Source organism: Leucoraja erinacea, chromosome 23 (genome assembly GCF_028641065.1).
Source record: "Leucoraja erinacea ecotype New England chromosome 23, Leri_hhj_1, whole genome shotgun sequence".
In the NCBI taxonomy this organism is placed as follows: domain Eukaryota; kingdom Metazoa; phylum Chordata; class Chondrichthyes; order Rajiformes; family Rajidae; genus Leucoraja; species Leucoraja erinaceus.
Genome location: NC_073399.1, coordinates 944,345 through 965,274, shown reverse-complemented (window position 1 = coordinate 965,274; position 20,930 = coordinate 944,345). Strand labels below are relative to the sequence as shown.

Genomic DNA, 20,930 nt, shown 5'->3' with positions numbered 1-20,930 from the left:
GTTTTGATATTGGGACCCTTCTTTAGACTGACTGTAGTAGGTGGGAGAAAGCTGGAAAAGAGTTAGGGGTGGGATAAAACCTAACAAGTGTACAGGTGGAGAGTGGGTTCATTGGTAGAGATGCTGCCTGTCCAGCTGAGTTACTCCAGCTTTTTGTATATAAAATCATAAGTGATTGGAGCAGTATTAGGCCATTCGGCTCATCAAGTCTACTCTGCCATTCAATCATGGCTAATCTATCTTCCCCTCTCATTCTCCTGCTTTCTCCCCATGACTGCTGACATCAGTACAAATCAAGAATCTGTGTCAATCTCCGCCTTAAAACCATCCACTGTAGTCTGTGGCAGAGAATTCCACAGATTCACCACCCTCCGACTACAGACATTCCTCCTCATCTCCTCCATGTTATTGTCAGGCTGTGCTCTCTGATCCTAGACTCTCCCACTAGGGGAAACATCCTCTCCACATCCACTCCACCCCAGCCATCAGTCGATGCCTTCACTACAGTGACACTGCAATGTAGCCCAGCCTGGAGCCCAGTGACGTCATTTACAGAGCTAGCCTGTAGTGATGTGCTCCGCGGGGGCGCGCACAAACACGCGGGGGCGCGCACGGGGGGGTAGTGACGTAGGCTCCGCGGGGGCGCGCGCACGGGCAGTGACGTAGGCTCCGCGGGGGCGCGCACGGGGGGGGGCATTGACGTAGGCTCCACGGGGGCGCGCACGGGGCAGTGACGTAGGCTCCGCGGGGGCGCGCACGGGGGCAGTGACGTAGGCTCCGCGGGGGCGCGCACGGAGAGATGGTATCAGTGATCGCGGGGACGCGCATCGAGGTGACGGCGGTTCGGCGGGGACGCGCACGGCCGGATGTGCTGCGCTGACAGGAAGCGGCGCCGAGCAGCGGGAGAGGGAGGGGGGCGGGGGCGGTGTGGATGTGGATGTGGTGCTGACTAACTGACTAACGGCGGCGGCGGCGGTGGAGGAGGAGGAGGAGCGGGACTTTGTGTCGGAGATGTGTAGGTAGGGAATGGCGGCCCGGCCCGGCCCGGGGGGGGGGAATGAGCCGGTGTTGGTGTGAGGGAGCGGGGACCGACCCGTTGCCAAGTCCGCGTCGCCAGGCCCGTCACCCGGGCCTCTCCTCTCTCCCCCCGGGCCGGGCCGGGCCCGGGCCAAGGAGGTCTCTGTGCCCGGGAGACAAGTGGCGGGTAAACACCGGGCCGTGCACCGCCCGCCCGCCCGCCCTGCTCACTGCCCCATTGGATACCGCAGCTGTCACCCTCCTCCCCACCCCCCACCCCCGTCCCCGCCCCGCACCGTCACCCCCCCTTCGTCATCCTCCCCCCCCCCCCCCCATGTTTACCCCACCCAACCCGCACTGTCCCCCCACCCCCCCCATCACCCTCCCGTAACCCCACACCGTCACCCCCCCCTCCCCTGTCATCCTCCTCCCCACCCCCATCACCCTCCCGTAACCCCCCACCCCCCCCCCCCTCCCTAACCCCTGTCCCCCCCCCCGTCCTCACACTGTCATTCCTCCAATACACTCTTATCCGTTCCCCGTGCTCTTTTTCACTTCCTCATTATAGCCCCACCTCACCCCACACTCATATCCCCTCTCTGCTCTCTCATATACCTTCCTCATGTCATATAACCACTTTCATGTTCCCTCCCTGGTCTCCTATATCCATTCCTTCCTGTCATATCACCACCCTACACACTCGTATACCCTCCCCGGTCTCATATCTCTTCCTCATTGAGGTCTCACTATCCGACACACTCGTATCCCTTCCTCATGCTCTACCCCTTCCTCACTGTCTTTTTCCCACCACATGCATTCATATCCCTCATATACTCATGTCCCTTCCAGCGCTCTTTATTCCTACCTCACAGTTATATCCCCCAGCCCACACTATCATATCCCTTTCTCACACTCTGGCACCAGCTTCACCGCTTCCTGTTACATAGATGCATAGACAATAGATGCAGTAGTAGGACATTCAGCCCTTTGAGCCAGCTTCGATTCAAAGTGATCATGGCTGATCATTCACAATCTATACTCCGTTCCTGCCTCCTCCGCATATCTGTTGATTTTCCGCTAGCCCTAAGAGCTTTATCTAACTCTCTTTTGAATGTATCTAGAATCGGCCTCCACTGCCTGAGGCAGAGAAATCCACACATTTGCCTCTGTACTCCACAATTTGAGATTTGTAATAGAAAAAAATGTTTGGGACACAGCAATGTCATGTAAATGAAGGTAGTCATGTTTAGTATTTTGTTGCATATCCTTTGCATGCAATGACTGCTTGAAGTCTGCGATTCATGGACATCACCAGTTGCTGGGTGTCTTCTCTGGTGATGCTCTGCCAGGCCTATATTGCAGCCATCTTTAGCTTATACTTGTTTTGGGGGCTAGACCTCTTCATTTTGCTCTTCAACATATAAAAGGCATGCTCAATTGGGTTCAGATTGGGTGATTGACTTGGCCTCTCAAGAATTTACCATTTTTTAGCTATGGAAAAACTCCTTTGTTGCTTTAACAGTATGTTTGGGATAAATGTCTTGCTGTAGAATGAACCGTCGGCCAATGAGTTTTGAGGCATTTGTTTGAACTTGAGCAGATAGGATGTGTCTACACATTACAGAATTCATTATGCTATTACCATCAGCAGTTGTATCATCAATGAAGATAAGTGAGCCAGTACCTTCAGCAGCCATACATGCCCAGGTCATAACACCCCCACTACCGTGTTTCACAGAAGAAATGGTATGCTTTGGATCTTGGGCAGTTCCTTCTCTCCTCTATACTTTGCTCTTGCCATCACTCTGATATAAGGTAATCTTCGTCTCATCTGTCCACAAGACCTTTTTCCAGAACTGTGTTTGCTCTTTTATGTACTTCTTGACAAACTGTAACCTGGCCATCTTATTGTTGTGGCTAACCAGTAGTTTGCATCTTGCAGTGTAGCCTCTGTATTTCTGTTCATTAAGTCTTCTGTGGACAGTGGGCATTGACAAATCCACACCCGACTCCTGAATAGAGTTTCTGATCTGTCGGACAGGTGTTTTGGGATTTTTCTTTATTATAGAGAATTTTTTTCTGTCATCAGCTGCGGAGGTCTTCCTTGGCCTGCCAGTCCCTTTGCGATTAGTACGCTGACCAGTGCTCTCTTTCTTCTTAATGATGTTCCAAACAATTGATTTTGGTAAGCCTAAGGTTTGGCTGATGTCTCTTAACAGTTTTGTTCTTGTTTCTCAGTCTCATAATGGCTTCTTTGAATTTCATTGACACAACTTGTCCTCATGTTGATAAATAGCAATAAAAGTTTCCCAAGGCGATGGAAAGACTGGAGGAAAGACTAGATGTTGAGAGCTCTCTTATACCTACATCAAGGAGGCAATTAAACACACCTGAGCAATTACAAACACGTGTGAAGTCATGTGTCCCAAACATTATGGTGCCCTGAAATGGGGGTACTATTAATAAACACAGCTGTAATTTCTACATGGTGAAACCAAAATGTATAAAAATGGCCTTTAATATAATCTGACAATGTGCACTTTAACCACATGTGATTTTTTTTCTATTATAAATCTCAAATTGTGGAGTAGAGAGGCAAATAAATAAATGATGGGTCTTTGTCCCAAACATTATGGAGGGTACTGTATGACGGTGTAAACACCCACCAATCCATACAGGCTTATTTCTGTCTCGGCCACTCATATTTGGTCTATTTACAGTTAGGCTATCCACTTTCTCCAACGTCTCAGCTTGTGGCGTAATGGTAGAACATGAAATGTGAGAATAACATTTTACAAATGTGTCAGGTTATTGTAGACTTATTATGCGTGTGAGAACTTTTATTTATATGAACTTTCAATTGATAACCATGGGGCAGTGGCAGATGTTTGTCTGGTTAAGGGTCTCAGTTTATTGGTGGTACTCTAAACCAATCAATTTGGATCGCAAGGAATTTCAATTTCCGTTGCAATGATTCGGTGACAATATTCCATGTCAATAGTTAATAGTACACTTGCATGTAAGAAGTGCATGTATTTTATGGATTACTTCTCTTTAAGTAGAATACTGTATGTTGTTTCTTTGTATCCAATTTTGAACCTCTTCTGTGTGGCTCGAGAGTATGTTTGTTTGATTTGAGTTCAGGGATCCACCAATAGCTTGGAAGCTTTGTCCTGGTCTCTGAAATAGTTCTGATAATTTCACCCAAAGAACCCAGTAGTAGATTGTATTCTAATTTCAGATTACAAAAGCAGCCTCTGTATCAATTACTAGCATTCATTAATAAATATGACTGTCATTTTTGTAATTTCATTTGTTTAAGGGATTTGAAGGATTACAAGATATAGCCTGAGTTTCAGTTGGACCAGAATGCCAATCATATTGATAGTGTTCTTTGGCCCAGCATCTTCAGATGCTCCACCAATGCTATTTCCATCCTAAGATCGGAAACGGGAATATCTGCTGATGATGCCACATTATTCAATCCATTTGTAACCCCGCAGCATGTGAAGTAGTCCATAACTGCACACAGTGAGATCTAGGTGACATTCAGCCATGGACTAATACGTGACAAGATGCATTTGCACCACAGAAGTACCAGTCATTAACCATTTCTAACAATAGCGAGTCTAACCATTCCCTCCAACCATACCATTGAAATTCAGTGGCATTACCAGGGCCTGTACCCGGAAGGAACTCTTGTGAACACCTGCAGCTGGCCAAGAGAGACGGTTTTGTCCAAGCATTGAGCTTTCAATACTTTGCTAACTTACAAACAACGTTGACAATTGTAAAGGTTTTATATTACAATTGCAATTATTCTTGTTCAGATTATTAACTGAAATGATTACACTTGCAGCAATTAAATTGCATTTCAGCTGACAGACCGTTGAGTAATGTTTTATTGAGATAAGTGAGAATAGCTTGACACTAATTACCCCCCCATTGCAGTGTCAACCACAGGTGCTAAGTGTGAAGTTTGTGGTCATGTACACAATCCATTTACATTGAATGGAAAGCTTTGAACACAGGGAGGTGCAGAATAATAATTTTTAATAAGTTGTACACTCTTGTGACTGAATTAGAATTACATTTACAATGTTTGTTAATGGGCTATATAAATTGCTCAAAGTTGTCTCATAAATCCTTTCTTCAGTAAAGGATCTTTAGGATGCACAACCCATTGGGGGAAGAAAGATTTCCACACCTACATCCTATGTGGCTAGCCCTATATTCTGAGTTCTTGACATCTATTTCTGGATCTGCTAATTGTTGCAGTTATTCCAGTGGCACCAATCTGTGCGGTCCATTCAGAATTTTGATATCAATGCAATTATCTTTTAAAATCTGATTAATATTCATCTTATTTCTCTCACTCCCAGCTTATCTTTGTAATACTAACATTTATGTCATGCCTATTGGTAATCAATTTAATAACATTTTAGTTCATGGCACATAACAGCCTTCAAAACATTTTCTCATTACTGACTATAAATATATTTATAAATTCATTCTCTTAAAAAGAAATATAATCTCTGTGACAATGTTGTGTATAAGAATGATAGAATGAGAGTTCAGAAAGGAACCATTTTGTACCCATTTTATTTTTTTGGCAAGTTAATCCCTCTTCACTTTCTTTCCCCCTCAACCACATAAATATTTTCATTTGTTTAATAGCAAATCTGCTCCACTATCCTTATAAGCATCTTAACTACCCAGTGACTCATCAAGAAGATTCTGATGGAAAATATTGGAATTGTGTCTGGTCCAAATGTCATAGAGAGAATTAATTAAAGCTATTTATTATTGTTAGTTATAAAGGAAATATACTGCTTTGGGCGCATCAATGGACAGGTTACATTTATGAAATAATATTATTTCAAAATGTTATGAATCGAACGCCCAGGTGTGAATTATGGTAAAATGTATTGTGCCTTATAGGTTTTAACCTGTTAACATTTTGATTAAAAAATATAAGCTGCAATGATTATACCATTTCAAATTAGTTGTAATTATATTAAAAATGAGCAAATCAGTGATGCATTATTGGATTCATTGCTGTTGGGAATTAGCAATGTTGCCAGGCGGGTAGTAACAGAGCAGGCACTGGTAACAAATGTAAATCAAACTGATATACACTGATTATTGTGATGACATGGGAGGTGAGAATAAGGCAACTTAGGTACAAAAATGATATTTGAGTTGACAATGTAAATATAGTGTTAGATGATAACCAAGATAAAGCGTTGCCTTGCTTTAAAAATTAATGCTGTATACATTGCTTGGCAAATGATGGGCCAATAAGAAAGATGAAGCATCGCAGATTCCCCTTGACACCAACCAGATGATCTAATGAGATCTAACGATGTGCACGCTCTTGCCATATATGGAGAAGTTACATCAATACCCAAGATCCAGGATGCCATACCACCTGACTTCCTCTAATTATTCCTATATCTCTAAGGAAAATACTCCCCCAAGGACTGGTCTGCAAATAAATAAATTAATACTATTATGGAATTTATGAGGCTTATAAGCATCAAATTCCATGTTAGTATCTGAATGCAGTTTCATTAAGTTACTTCACCCCTTATTAATTCACTCTGAGGAATAAATAACATTGGAACAGAGTACTATTTTTATATTGCATTAATGGAGCAGCACAGGGCAAGAGACTCGTGTTTGATTCGAGCAGCACCGGAAATTGGAGGAACAGCACCTCATATTCCGTTTGGGGAGTCTACACCCCCGGGGCATGAACATCGAATTCTCCCAATTCTGTTAGTCCTTGCTGTCTCCTCCCCTTCCTCAGCTCCCCTGCTGTCTCCTCCCACCCTCCAGCCTTCTGGCTACTCCTCCTTTTCCCTTTCTTGTCCCGACCCACCCCCACCCCCGATCAGTCTGAAGAAGGGTTTCGGCCCGAAACGTTGCCTATTTCCTTCGCTCCATAGATGCTGCTGCACCCGCTGAGTTTCTCCAGCTTTTCTGTGTAACCTTCGATTCTCCAGCATCTGCAGTTCCCCTCTTAAAGACTCGTGTTTGATCTTGACTCTGGGTGTTGTCTGTGCGGAGTTTGTACATTCTCCCTGTGACCACGCTGGGTTTTTTCTGGGTGCTCTGGTTTCCTCCCACATTCCAAAGACATGCAGATTTGTAGGTTTATTGGCTTAGTAAAAATGTCCCTAGTGTGTTAGATAAAGCTAGTGTACAGGCGATCACTGGTCAGCGTAGATTCGATGTATTGAAGAGCCAGTTTACACTGTTTTTCTAAATTAAACTAATGTTCCAAAAGTTGTGAAGAGTGGCTAAGATATTATGTTTTTGATACCAAGTAAACTATTGAAAGTGGTGTATGATGACCTAGCAGGTGAGGAAAAGGGAAATCTTATGATTCTGGATGGAGAGAAGGGGGAGAAGAGGGAAAAGGGTCACCTGTGTTTAATGGATACCTAGGTTTTGATTTGTTGAAAGATAGTGCCACCGGAGACAGTGGGCATATTGAATATAAAGCTTGGATTTTGTATCCACCAAGATCTCTTGGTTGTGCAACGGTCTCTGCAACCAGTAATGTCATCAACAATTGCATTAATAAAGCAGATTAGTGAGAATAAGATTCATCAGTGTCTAGCTTCATAAGATCCACAGTCGGCCCAGCTGGAATGTCACTCAACAACTCTTGGTGTAGTTCCCCAATCAACTATGTTCAATACTCAATACCAGCGCTGTTTTTGACACTTCCTCCAAGTAATCATTGAATCAACAGCTGAGAAAATTTACAGATGATAATCAGGAGTGTGGCGGTTCCTGGGGGTTAGGCCTGGGGGTGCTGGTAGTGTGGCCCCGTCAGCGAGGGTGCCCTCCGTCTAGGGTACCTCCTCCACTGGCTACTCCGTCCCCTGCACCTGTTGGTCAGTTTCCTGTTCCTGTGCTGGGCATGGTGTGCTCCCGGGCTGGCCGGCGTGTACGCGCTCCTGTCCATTTCGTGCCTCGGGTACTGGGGGGGGGGTCCTGTGGCGGTTTCTGGGGGTTAGGCCACTCCTTGGGTTATCCCCCTCGGCTATTGAAGGACAGGGGAGGTCCTTCTCGGGGGTGTGTGTTTTCGCTGTGTCATTAAAAACTAGTTGACCCTGCCTGACGTCTGGCCTTTTCCTGACCTCGTCCAGGCCGCTACAGAAGTACATTTTGCCCATATTTGTCCTTTAATGAGTCCAAAAATATTGTTGAGACTCTGTGAACTTCACGTTGCGTTGACTGGGATCTTAATGCCTTTGCTATGATGGGATGATTATTGGGTCAATGTCACTTTTATCTGGTGTTTTGATAATGTCTTGAATCGTCTGAGTGAGTTTACCAGGCTATTTCAGGGGGCAATTATGAGCATTTCACAATGTCAAGGGCCTGATGTCACATATCGACCAGACTGGCTGAGGATTATTAATGTTTCTTTATTAAAGGTCATTGTTTTTGTTGGCAGTTCAATGGTTTAATGTTAAACATCACCAAAACTAGCTTTTTACTCCAGCTGTGTTTAATACATTGGATTTCTCTACCTCTGTTGATTGTTTGTCCAGGCTTCATGATTGCAAATCTGGACATTTAAACATTGCCATTTCAGATGGTTCCAGGATTTCATGTGGAGGACGAGGAAGTGTAGTCATAATATCTGTTGGCGTCATTATCAGTCACTGGCCAACTCCCAGAGATGACAATGCAGAAGTCACGGCAGGGAGAAGTTTGAGGGCCTCAATGAAAATGTAAATTATTTCCCGTTCAGATTAAGAATTAGAAATGGGATACTGTCATTAAGGAAAAAAAAGATGTAGAAAAAGCACAGAGTAGGATTGGAACAAAGAATGTTTTATATTTCTTACAAAGAGGTGGGAACTCTTGGATCTCTTAGTGGTTCTTACTGCAACTTATTTTTAAATGTGTAAACGGTGGAGAAGTTATTCAATGCATAAATATGTTTAGCCAGACATTTATGTGGTGGATTGAATGCTATTCGAAAATAAATGGGTCTTTCTGACTCCGTGGGGTGGGGAAATGCCAAAATCAGATACCCATGAAGAAAATTGTACTATTAAGACCAGAAAGCTGGAATGTATTAAAATGGTGAGGGGTACCAGTAATATCTCAAATTTAGGGGAAGATGCAGGATAATAGGTCAGAAAATATTGAGATATTGCAGAAGTAAGTCGTGTGATTACAATCATGTGAAATTATAGATTCACAAGGGCAATCTTGAGAAAGAGAAGGAAGTGTGATTGGAGAATTGGGGTTTTGCGAGTTTTGTTTAGACTGTTCTTGAGAGGAGATGAGCTGTGTGACAGTTTGAACATCGCTCGTTTGATGTTCAGTGGTGGCACAATTAAGGGTGGTGTAAAGAAGTTGGTTTTTGGCCTCCACATGGTCAGTGAGTGTCAAGAGTTGGTGGTTTATAATATGTTTGTGAGTTTGAAATAAAATGTAAATTGGTTCTGTGGGCAACACGGTGGTGCAGCTAGTGGAGCAAGTGCATTACAGCTCTAACAACCGGTTTTGACCTTCAGTACTTCCTGGTGTAGTTTGTTCTCCACAGCTGTTTGGGCCAAATCTGGACGTACCCAAGGATGCAATTCTTGCCATTCAATCTAAATTTGATATTCATGAAGCGAATGATCAAAATTGTTTGATTATGCTCTTCACTGTTGACCTGCTTGATGTTGTATAGTTTATGATGTCACACATTTGTTTTTGTTTGCTGTTCTTTCATTCAACTGCTATTAATGCTTTTTTGGTCTGTATGTACATCTAGTAAAAGTCTAGGTTTATTTACAACTACAGGTGCACAACCTTTTATCCGGTGTTCCAGAAACCGAAAAGCTCCGAAAACCGGCCATTTTTTCCGGATGTCGTCTGCGCACCAAAGCTCGCGTTTGGCGCCAAACCTGACCCAAAACGACCCACGGTCAACCCAGGTCTGTACTACTGTAGCGGCTGCCTCCTCCCTGGAGACCGGGAGACGCTTAAACATCTGTAAATCATTGCTTAAATGTTAGTCAGTTAGTTTGGAGGGCTTTTATGTGAAGGAGGGTGAAGGGGTAAACTTTAATTCTTAGTCCCCTACCTGGTCGGAGAGGCGGGGAGCGGTCAATGCCTTACCGGGTCGCTGTGCAGTAAGCTCCGCAGCGCTGTGGCCGGTCTGGCCGCGGGCGGCGCCAGTTGTAGCTCCGACCCCGGCAACTCTACCCCTGGCTGCGAGGCGCTCCAAATCCAGCGCGGCCCGCGGCCGGACGCCCCAGCTCCGCGAATGTCGGGAGTCGGCGACGTCGCAGCGCTGGGATGCGGGCAATGCCAAGCTCCGGAGCGCTGTGGCCGCCGACACACAACATCGCGGAGCGTCGCTGGATTTGGAGCCGCGCAGCCAGGGGTAGAGTTGCCGGGGTCGGAGCTCCAACCGGCGCCGCCCGCGGCCGGACGGAGCCCCCAGCTCCGCGGCTCCAAATCCAGCGACGCTCCGCGAATGTTGGAAGAAGGCGGCCACAGCGTTCCGGAGCTTGCCGCACGGCGACCCGGTAAGGCATTGCCCGCTCCCCGCTGGTATCCCAGCGCTGCGACCAAAGATCCTATAGCGGAGCTCCTCTAGGATCTTTGGCTGCGACGCCGCCGACTCCCGACATTCTCGGAGCTGGGACGTCCGGCCGCGGGCGGCGCTGGATTTGGAGCGCCTCGCAGCCAGGGGTAGAGTTGCCGGGGTCGGAGCTACAACTGGCGCCGCCCGCGGCCGGACGGAGCCCCCAGCTCCGCGAGGTTGGGAGTCGCCGACCAGGTAGGTAGGGGACTAAGAATTAAAGTTTCCCCCTTCACCCCTACACCACCACCACCACATAAAATCCCTCCAAACTAACTGACTAACATTTATGCAATGATTCTCCCGGTCTCCGGGGAGGAGGCAGCTGCTCCAGACTTTTCAAGCCGCCCGCGCTACCTACCTAATCTACGCTAAAAATCTTCCATTCTGAAATCCGAAAATGTCCGAAATCCGACAAGTGTCTGGTCCCAAGGCTTTCGGATAAAAGGTTGTGCACCTGTACTTGCAACTGAGAATGAACAAGATTACAAGGTTGGGGCAGTGATCTGCATTGCACAGTTTATGGGACTAATTTTGTAGATGATTAAATATGATTGATGGGCATTGATAAATTCTTTATGGTTCCAAAACCAGTAGACTGTGATTCCAAATATGCCGCCAGCAGCTGGACATGTGGTATTGAATGTTCTGCATGCTGTTGTCCCAATGAAAATCATTTGCCTCTTACGTTGATTAATCCCAAATGCTATAAAACATATTGAAATGAGTTGGGAGAGTGGAGTGATAAGTGTTTGAGTTTATTTTGGAATGTGTGCATATGAATGCTTGTTGAAAGCATTGACAAATAAATGTTTGTATAGGTGATTTTTGGAGGGAAAATAAGGTGCTGACATACTTCTTGGAAAATAAGCATCAAGTTGAGGAATCGGAGAGAGAGAAAGAGATAGAGAGAGAGAGAGAGCGCTAATCACACACATATGCCATTTCGTCTTCAGTCCATGGTACTTAATAACATTTATTATCTTGCTTTTGATCAGCAATTTTAGGAGCTATGTTGTCATATTTTTAAAAATGTTTCTCAATGCTGCTTGTTTTAAACTAACAGCCATGCCATATGTGAAGATTTTTGTGGTCTTAACCTTGTTTCAACATTTATTTTGGAACTGAAATTAGTATTGTTTTCTTGCTGTTTTAGGCCCATTTCATCATGGATGAAGAAAACGCAGAATTTGCAACCCCAGAAGAAAAAATTATATATTGGAAAGACTTGGCCCTGAAATATAAGAAAAGGTTGGTATTGGTTGCTCATCTGAACATAAATGTCTGAATTGTGCACATTATCTGGCAGTCAAACTATTATTGTTTGTGGCTTGTAAACATCTGCCCAAATGCACATTGATATGATAAAAAAAATTCTGAAGCTATTGAAACGATGATATATCTCCTCGCATTGGTCTTGAAATAAAGTAGTATTTTGAAGATTGTCTGCATTCAAAATCTGTGGGAGGAGAGAAATATGCGCTTGAATGTTTGTATTTATATTAAATATCCCATGGCTTTAGGAGAAGGACATTTGCTAATTTTGTTTAGGATGTGATCTTTATGTTTGGGTGAAACTTTTTCTTTTGAATAAGAGTACTGAGAAAATAATTACCTTTCAAATACTGTTAATTTAATTTAGTTTACAGACACAGCATGGCAACAGGCCCTTTGACCCACTGCTGACCAGCGATCACCTGTAGTTTTATCCTACACACCAGGGACAATTTACAGAAGCCAATTAACCTATAAACCTGCACTTCTTTGGCATGTGGGAGGAAACCAGAGTACCCGGAAAAAAACCCACGCTGTCACAGGGAGAATGGGAAAACTCAATACAGACAGCAACCATAGTCAGGATCGTACCTGTGGCTCTGGTGCTGTACGGCAGCAAGTCTACATCTGTGCCACTGCATGTTATATTTATCAGTATTGATTAGTTTTGGATAAATAGGATGCCTAAAAATGTTTCTTGAATTTGTGTATAGTCAAATTTACACATGTTCAGGAAAATGAGGGTCATTGGTTTTGTGTTACTGGATGTAACGGAATCTGAATACAGTTGAGGTGCAACTTTGAATGTTCTTCGCATCTCCATATCCAGTGCAAGAAAAAGGTTTATAAAATTTTACATAAACGATTAACAATTTCCCCATCTGAAACTGTCAATTGTATTTGCACCATAATTTTTTTAAATTTAACTTTAAGATTCCATGCAGTTTGAGTATTTGGGAAACAGATTGAGAGAATTAGATTGTTTAAATTGGATTACATCGAGCAAAATGTGTTACTGGAAGTGAAAACTGGAACAGTTGATAGGAGAGATTTGGAAAACTGAAACAGTTTCCATAATTTTTAATATTGCTTTTGTTAAAGGGCAAGTAGAGTGGCTATTTTGCACATGAGATAGAACACTTAATTACTTTAATTGATTTGTGTTGAAGGTAGGTAAAGAGAGTGTCTTGAATACTGAGGTACTGTCAGTATGTGAGTTGCAATGACATCCAATGCTCAAAGATGAATTGTTTATCAGCTGAAGAGTTGGTGCATTGCACCCCATAATAAAGTTTTGAAAAAGCATATTTAAACATTAGTCTCAAAAAAGCGTGGCATCTCTAAATTCTGCGTCTGGAATGAAAAGAAAAATTAATGTTCTGAAAGACTGAATTTCCACTGGGAAAAGAAATAAATATTGTTAATTAAGCCCCTTCAGGTGATTGAACTGCAAGTCATGTTTGCCATGAGGCAAGGAAAGCAATTAAGTTATTTGAACTGATGGAATGGAGACCTCTCTAACATGTGAGGAAGATGGAGTTAGATACTCTTTGCTTCAGGGAATACCCAGGGACTGAACCTGCCATGCTCAGCAATGAAATAGGATGTGAGGATGCTCTGTACCTGAACAAAATGTTGTCCATGAAGCATTTTGTATAAATTAACTATCAATATTATTAATTAATTATGTATTAAATGGACCTGTTCCTTTTTAACAACCTTTTTACTTCTATATAGTATATTTTTTAATGTTAAATATGCTCGTTTCCCATCCTTTCCCAAAAATGCTGTTGATTACCAATTTACCATTGTTATTGTAGATACATTTGTCAAGAACCTGAAATATCCAGAAACATTACTTTTCATTTAATTAATTGGTATAATTTTGTATGAATGGATTTGATGTATCAGCTAAAGGACTGAGATTCTTTGGGTTATCATCGAGGATGTATTTAAGATGGCATTGTTATTTTCCAGTATTTTTTTCTTTGTAAAATTTTCTGAAAGTTTTGTGTTTTAATTTTGTTTACACAGTTCCCTATAAATGAATACATTGTGACTTTATGATGCACTTGAATGAGCATGTGATAGTACGGTTGTGCAATTGTTTATTTGTAAACTGGAAACGTTGCCAGTGTCACTATGCCAGTGGTGAGGACAGTCTGTGATCATGCTTGCGTGTTTTTGTGTAACTAGTGTTTTGTGCATTTTAAACATACAGTGAAATTTATTAACTGAAAAACATAATAATACTGTGGCACAAAAGACTGCAGATGCAGGAAGCTTGAACAAAAACAGACTGCTGGAAGAACTCAACTGGTTAGGCATCATCTGTGGAATGTACAGACAGTGTTTTTGTGTTGGGACCCTCCTTCGGACTGCTGGAACAGAGGAGAGAAAGCTGCTAAAGAGTGGGAGGCGTGGGGCAAAGACTGGCAAGTGAAAATTGATGCTCAATATTTCACAGGGTTTAAAAAAAATTGCAAATGCAAAGAAACACAAAGTTAATATTTCAGACCTGAAAGGTTAACTTTGTTTCTTTTCACTTTCCAGAACTAGTATTAAAAACAAAACTAATAATCCTGCCTTACTTCATGTCCATGAGAAGTGGTGACCAATTATATATTTTTGTTGAATCACCCAACCTGGACTGACATCAGTAATGATCTATTTTTATGGAGTAATTATCCAGTTACCTCTCACGATGGCGCCTGTCTGTGGCGACATGTTGCCGGCAGCACAGCATAAACTCATCAAATATCGTAGTTCTCAGCTTACAGGGCCTGTCCCATTTACGTGTCCTTGGCACGCAAATTACGGGACCTCGTCGTCACGTTGAGGCGCACGGGCATCATATTCTTTGGTCAACCTTTCACCACTAGGCTTATCCAGAATTCTACCACTGCCTGAAAAATAATCAAGGGCTCAACTTCCACTGAGAAAGTGAATTCCAAAGACTCATTGTTATATGAGAATTTTCCCGAACAGTCTGTGACCCATAGCGCTATGGCCAGAGCGCTATGTTTAAAGCCAATAGCACTCCAGCCGGTAGCGCTATATTTAGAACCCATAGCACTGCAGCTGACAGTTCTTTGTTTAAATTCCCATGCGTTTAACTGACAGCGCTCTGTTTAAACCTTTGAGCACCAAACCGGCATTACCTTTTACACTGCTTTGCAGGCCAGATGCAGAAATTTCCTGAAATTATATAATTTCCCTAAAATTACCCGGAGACAACCAGAATTTCCTGAATTTTGTGTAATTTCCTTCAGTGGAAACACTGTACAGGCAGCAACTGAAGAGCGCACCCCCAGAGGTGAGAACTGCACAGAGAGCTGGTCTGGGGAGGCAAAGGAGCAGTTGTATAAACACTGCTGTAATTTTTACATGGTGTAACCAAAATGTATAAAATTGACCTAATAAAATCTGACAATGTGCACTTTAACCACATGTGATTTTTTTAAAATTACAAATCTCAAATTGTGGATATATATGTGTGTGTGTGTGTGTGTGTGTGTGCTTATGTATGTGTGGATATATACAAACTAAATTTTTTTCTCTCGTTTATCATATTGTTTACAGTGTACTATCTTTACATATTCCGTTGTGCTGCAGCACGTGAGAATTTCATTGTTCTATCTGGGACACATGACAATAAAACACTTGACTTGACCCTGGCAGTTTATTTTGACTAGCGTCTACTGTTTTATTCTGACCGTTTGAACTCATGATTCAGTTTTCAGGAAACACGGGAGGAGCTGGAAGAATTCCAAGAAGGAAGCAGAGAGCTTGAAGCCGAGTTGGAAGCACAGTTGGAGCAGGCAGAACACAGAAATAGAGATTTAGTGTCTGACAACCAAAGACTAAAGCTAGATTTGGAGGTATTAAAGGTAAACTGAATTTCTCAACAGCATTAATATTCAGCTGGTGTTCATATTATCATTCACGTTCTAGCTTGTAACATGAGGACAGGTTGCAATATTTGGGCAAACCATAAAACTTTAAACATAAATAAATAGTTTTATTTCTAAATGTAATTACCTGAATCTTTTGATGCTCGACATTCTCTGGCACGGCATGGGAAGAGTAAAAATGGAAATGATGTAGGATTAGTGCAAATGCGTGGTCAGCAGGACTCATTGGGCCAAAGTGCCTGTGCTGCAACTCTCTGACTCCATGATTAAAGACCATTATACATAGTTTGGTCATAGGTAGATCAGGCCTAACTAATAGTTGTGTAAAATAAAATATATATTCTGTTTTCTTACTTGTCCCTCCATGATTGCTATTCATTGCTAGAAGCATTCCAATGCTATAAATATTATACCAGAGTTCCTTTGCGGCAGCTAAGAGTTGCTGAGACTATTTTTCAACCCTTCAGAAACACTTGTTGAAAAATGACTGCATAGGTCAAAATATAAACTTATTCATAGCGCATGATCTCATTTCACTATATTTTTTAGAAACTGGAGTCGTATCAGATGCGAGCATTATTGCTCCGAAATGATTGCTGCCCTGTTGTATTCTGCAACTAGAATTAGAATTATAGTATGGCACAACATTTGGGCTTGAGTTGATGCCATAATTTAACCCATCACACCTAGTCTGAATCTTGCCAATCTCATTTTCTTGCTCTTTCTCCTAAACTCTAATTTTCTAGCCTTCAATTTTGTATCTATTTGTTTCTGTATCTACTCTTGAACCTGCTTCGATAATCTTTTATAGGTTTACAATTACCAGCTAGGTCACCTTTAGTTATTTTGCCAATCACCATTAATTGTTGCAGTCTACTTTTTGAAGCTTATGCTACTGGGAACACTTTAAGGAATTAATCTTATCAAAAAGAGATACCAAACCCAACAACAATCTTTGAACATAATTAAGGTCCCTTCGCTGTGGCACTATTCTTCTTTGGCTCCTTATTGCTTTAACCTTCATTAGTACATTAAAATTTGGTGTATAGATTAACAACAGTATTCAACAATGCTTTACATGGAGACAAAAATGGACACAAAGTACTACTGGAATGAATCCGTGGTTTAGGCAGCATCACTGGAGAACATGGATAAATGTTCACCCATGCATGTTCTCCAGAGATGCTGCCTGATCACTGAGCTACTCCAGCACTGTCTTTTTTCTGTAAATCAGCATCTCCATGTTTCTACTTTATAAGGAGTCATTTGCTTTTGTTGTTTTCTCAATTAATACAGTCAGCAATCCTATATATCAGCTTAAAATCTGCTTTCTCATCATCCTTGTTTATGATTTGTTAATTTGGGCACTTCCTGCAGTCACATTCAAAATATATTATTAATATGACCGTGCCACTTCCTTCTTGTAAAAGCTATTGTTTTCAGTTTGTTTGAATTTCATGTGCTTGACAGTCAAAGTAGACGGCATGTGCCTTCTTGAAGTCCATTTTGATTATTGTTTTCTACATTTGAGTTTGTTTCATCTCCAAGCTTGGAAATTAATGTCCTGTTTACTTATGTTCAGATCATTATACTCTCTAGAATTTAGGAGATTGAGAATATCTTATAGAAACTTACAAAATTCTTAAGGGGTTGGACAGGCTAGATGCAGGAAGATTGTTCCCGATGTTAGGGAAGTCCAGGACAAGGGGCCACAGCTTAAGGATAAGGGGGAAATCCTTTAAAACCGAGATGAAAAGAACTTTTTTCACACAGAGAGGTGAATCTCTGGAACTCTCTGCCACAGAGGGTAGTTGAGGCCAGTTCATTGGCTATATTTAAGAGGGAGTTAGATGTGGCCCTTGTGGCTAAGGGGATCAGGGGGTATGGAGAGAAGGCAGGTACGGGATACTGCGGTGGATGATCAGCCATGATCATATTGAATGGCGGTGCAGGCTCGAAGGGCCGAATGGCCTACTCCTGCACCTAATTGCTATGTTTCTATGTTTAATATAAATTGAAAAGGCCAATGGTCTTTATACCAATCCCTGGAGGACACATCTGAAAGCTTTCCCTCGGTCTGTGGAAAGAAATTATTCACTGCTACTCTGCTTTTTATCCCATAGCTAATTTTATATTCATGCTGGCGGTATAATCCCATAGGCTTTTATTTTTCTAACAATTCATTTCACTTGAATTTTATTCTAAATGGTGAGTGCAGCATTTTCACCCACTGCACATCTGTATAGATCGACTTGAGATTGCCACTGTACAGGCAGCCGTGGGCTTTCAATATATACCACTATGAATAGGATTAAGACCAAATTTATTTCATTTTTTGAAGCCACAAAAAAAACCCACTTGCCTTCAAATCAGGGCTCATTCTGAATTCTAGTCCCAGAGGTGAAAATCCTAATATGTTTTAACCCTCTGCCACCAAGTTTTCTTTTCAGTGAAAGGCAAAGTAGAAATGTACAAAGTACAATCATTGCGTTGAACAAGTAAGATCATTTAGGATTTGAAATTACTTGAATGTTAATCAAGATGAGTAATTTAACAGCTATTTCCTGGAATTAATATGGATCCTTAGTTCACTATTTGATTATACTTGCTATAATTCCATAAAATGGTACACGGGCTGTGTTGAATGTTTATTGTCCTGTGGTAAATACATACTATAAGATCAAATGTGTCTTTATTTAAAGAAAATCAAAATGATAATAATGTAAATAAAAATGATTCTTTTTGTTTTGCCATTTAGGAAAAGCTTGAACAGCAGTATGCACAAAGTTATAAGCAGATATCTATGTTAGAAGATGACTTGGGTCAAACCAGAGGCATCAAAGATCAACTGAATAAATACGTTAGGGAACTGGAGCAAGCAAATGATGATTTAGAAAGAGCTAAAAGGTAACAATGGTTCCCTATGGTTTATTTGGGTAAAATAGGACTCATTTCATTTATTTTGTTTGTGATCACGTGATAAATGATTTTGGTTCAAACTCCAGTCCAGTCTCTTATGTCTCTGAACCTTTTACTGCATCAGGCCAGTTAATGGATTATGATAACAAGAATTCTGGTTACATTCTAAAAATAATATAAAATAATTTTTGACGGTATTGCACGGAAATATGTTGGATGTGATTTTTGGCACGTGTAGAAATGACCTTCGTAAATTGGAGTTCTTGGTCCATCTTTTAGGTTACAAAACAGTGCCCCCATCTTATAGAGTACACACCGATTAACAGATGCGCAAGTGAATGCCTTGCAGTGATAGAGTTATATCTGGTATCTTCATGCTCTGTCGTTTACCAATTTAGGCAGTGAAATTAAATGATGTGGAATGAAGCATAAATAATGTAAAAGGAAATTAGTGTATTAGCATCAAATTAGAGGGGGCAGACTTGTGAATAGAAAGACATACATAGGTTTTGTGATATTAGTATGTGTCATTCTGAGCTGTTTTGAGGAAATTATATATTTAAATGTGGCAAGCCTCCACATGAAAGAGCCATTTGTCCTCATTTGAACTAAAGAAAACAAAAAATATTACTTGTGCTTTAAAGAGAAAATAATGACAACATTTACATTTAACTATTGTGTTTGTAAAGATGTTAAAATCAGAATGTTAAGAAGCTATTCAGATTAACAAATTCAAAGTACCCACAAATACTTGCCAGCTAGAATGAAGGTGATTTTGAGAGCTTCCTTTCTCGCATCCTACTATTAGCCAAGGGAAATATTAATTGTTTTGTTTTCCGTTGCTGTCTTTCCTCTTGGTCATTCCATACTCATTGTCTGGGAACTCCATCTCTTGATCTCCTAAATTTCTGATCCCCTGACTTCTGTTTGTGGCCCTCACAATGGCTGATTTTGTTATATTATTACTTCACCTCTTCTTTTCAATTCTGCTAGCATTGTATCCACCTGGAAAATAATGCCATTGTCCTCGCAAACCACTGCCTTTTCTCTAACCTCCCATTTCCAACCAAATCGCACTAAAGCCTTGATTCCTATACTCAAATCCCAGTATTGCTTTATGATTGCCACATGTACGAAGATACGGTGACAAACTTTGTTTTGCATGTTATCCAAGCAAATCGCACCATACATGAGTACATCAGTTTGTGCAAAAGAGAAAATAAACAGTGGAGAAGAGTGAATGTGAGTGGAGTGTGAGAGGCCCATGATTATTTGTTGTTTTCCTGACTCAATGTGTAGTTGGAGTTGATGGGAGAGGGCGTGGGGCTGGTGACAGGGATGCATTCACTAAGGCGGCACAGTGCCTCAATTGGTGGAACCGCTTTCTCACCACACCAGAGACCTAGGTCCAATCCTGACCCCGGGATCTGTCTGTGTGGAGTTTGCACGTCCACCCTCTGTGTGGGTTCCCTCCGGGTGCTCCAATTTCCTCCCCCATCCCAAAGACGTGCGAGTTGGCCTGGCCTGGCCAAGCTGGCCATCCGCAAGTCACGGCGCCTGCCCCTTTTCTGGGGGTTACGTCCGTGCCCGGGTGGTAATAGAAAGGCGCTACACGCTGTCCACGGGCACCCTGGGGGATTTCCGGGACCGCTGGGCACCGCGTGGGGTGGAATGGATCCTCAACAAGGATGGTGATATCGTTGTCTACGAGTTTATTTAGTTGACGTATTATTGTGGTAGGTTTTGTTTTGATTTATTTTGTAGTAAATATTATTGTTAATAATTTAAATTACTTTTGGTTTTTAAAAAAAAGCCGTGCGGTTTTATAGTTTAATTGGGCTCCGTAAATTGCCCCAAGTATGTAGGGAGTGGATGCGAAAGCAGAATAACATAGATTTAGGATGGCTAGTGTGGGCTTGGAGGGCCAAATGGCTTGTTTCCACGCTGCATCTCTAAACTAAACTAAACTAAATGATCTCCCTGCAATTTCTCGTGGTCTTGGGTTGAACAGTTGCCATACCAAGCTGTGATGCATCCAGATAGGATGGGTTTTTTTTTGTAAAATTAAAAAGTGTGATTGAAGATGTGTTGAATTTCCTTTGCCATCTGAGGATCAACTTGTCTTTCCAACAATTAATATGTTTGAATGTCTGCAGATATGATTTTGCACTGGTCACAGGATTGACATCATACCT

The 20,930-nt window shown here is 42.0% G+C and overlaps 1 protein-coding gene across 5 annotated transcripts in view; it reads left to right on the top strand.

The window, feature by feature from the left end:
* Nucleotides 1-926: 926 nt before the first annotated feature.
* The window catches only part of LOC129708092 (nuclear distribution protein nudE-like 1), a 35,567-nt gene continuing 15,563 nt past the window's right edge, over nt 927-20,930 (top strand). For 4 of the 5 annotated variants that reach the window (XM_055653648.1, XM_055653644.1, XM_055653649.1 and 1 more), the window contains exons 1-4: nt 927-1,019; nt 11,784-11,878; nt 15,639-15,792; nt 18,575-18,723. In XM_055653648.1, coding sequence (XP_055509623.1) covers nt 11,796-11,878; nt 15,639-15,792; nt 18,575-18,723 — 386 coding nt within the window. In that variant the 5' untranslated portion in view covers nt 927-1,019; nt 11,784-11,795. The remainder of the gene's footprint in view (nt 1,020-11,783; nt 11,879-15,638; nt 15,793-18,574; nt 18,724-20,930) is intronic. The other variant, XM_055653646.1, reaches the window with a different exon arrangement.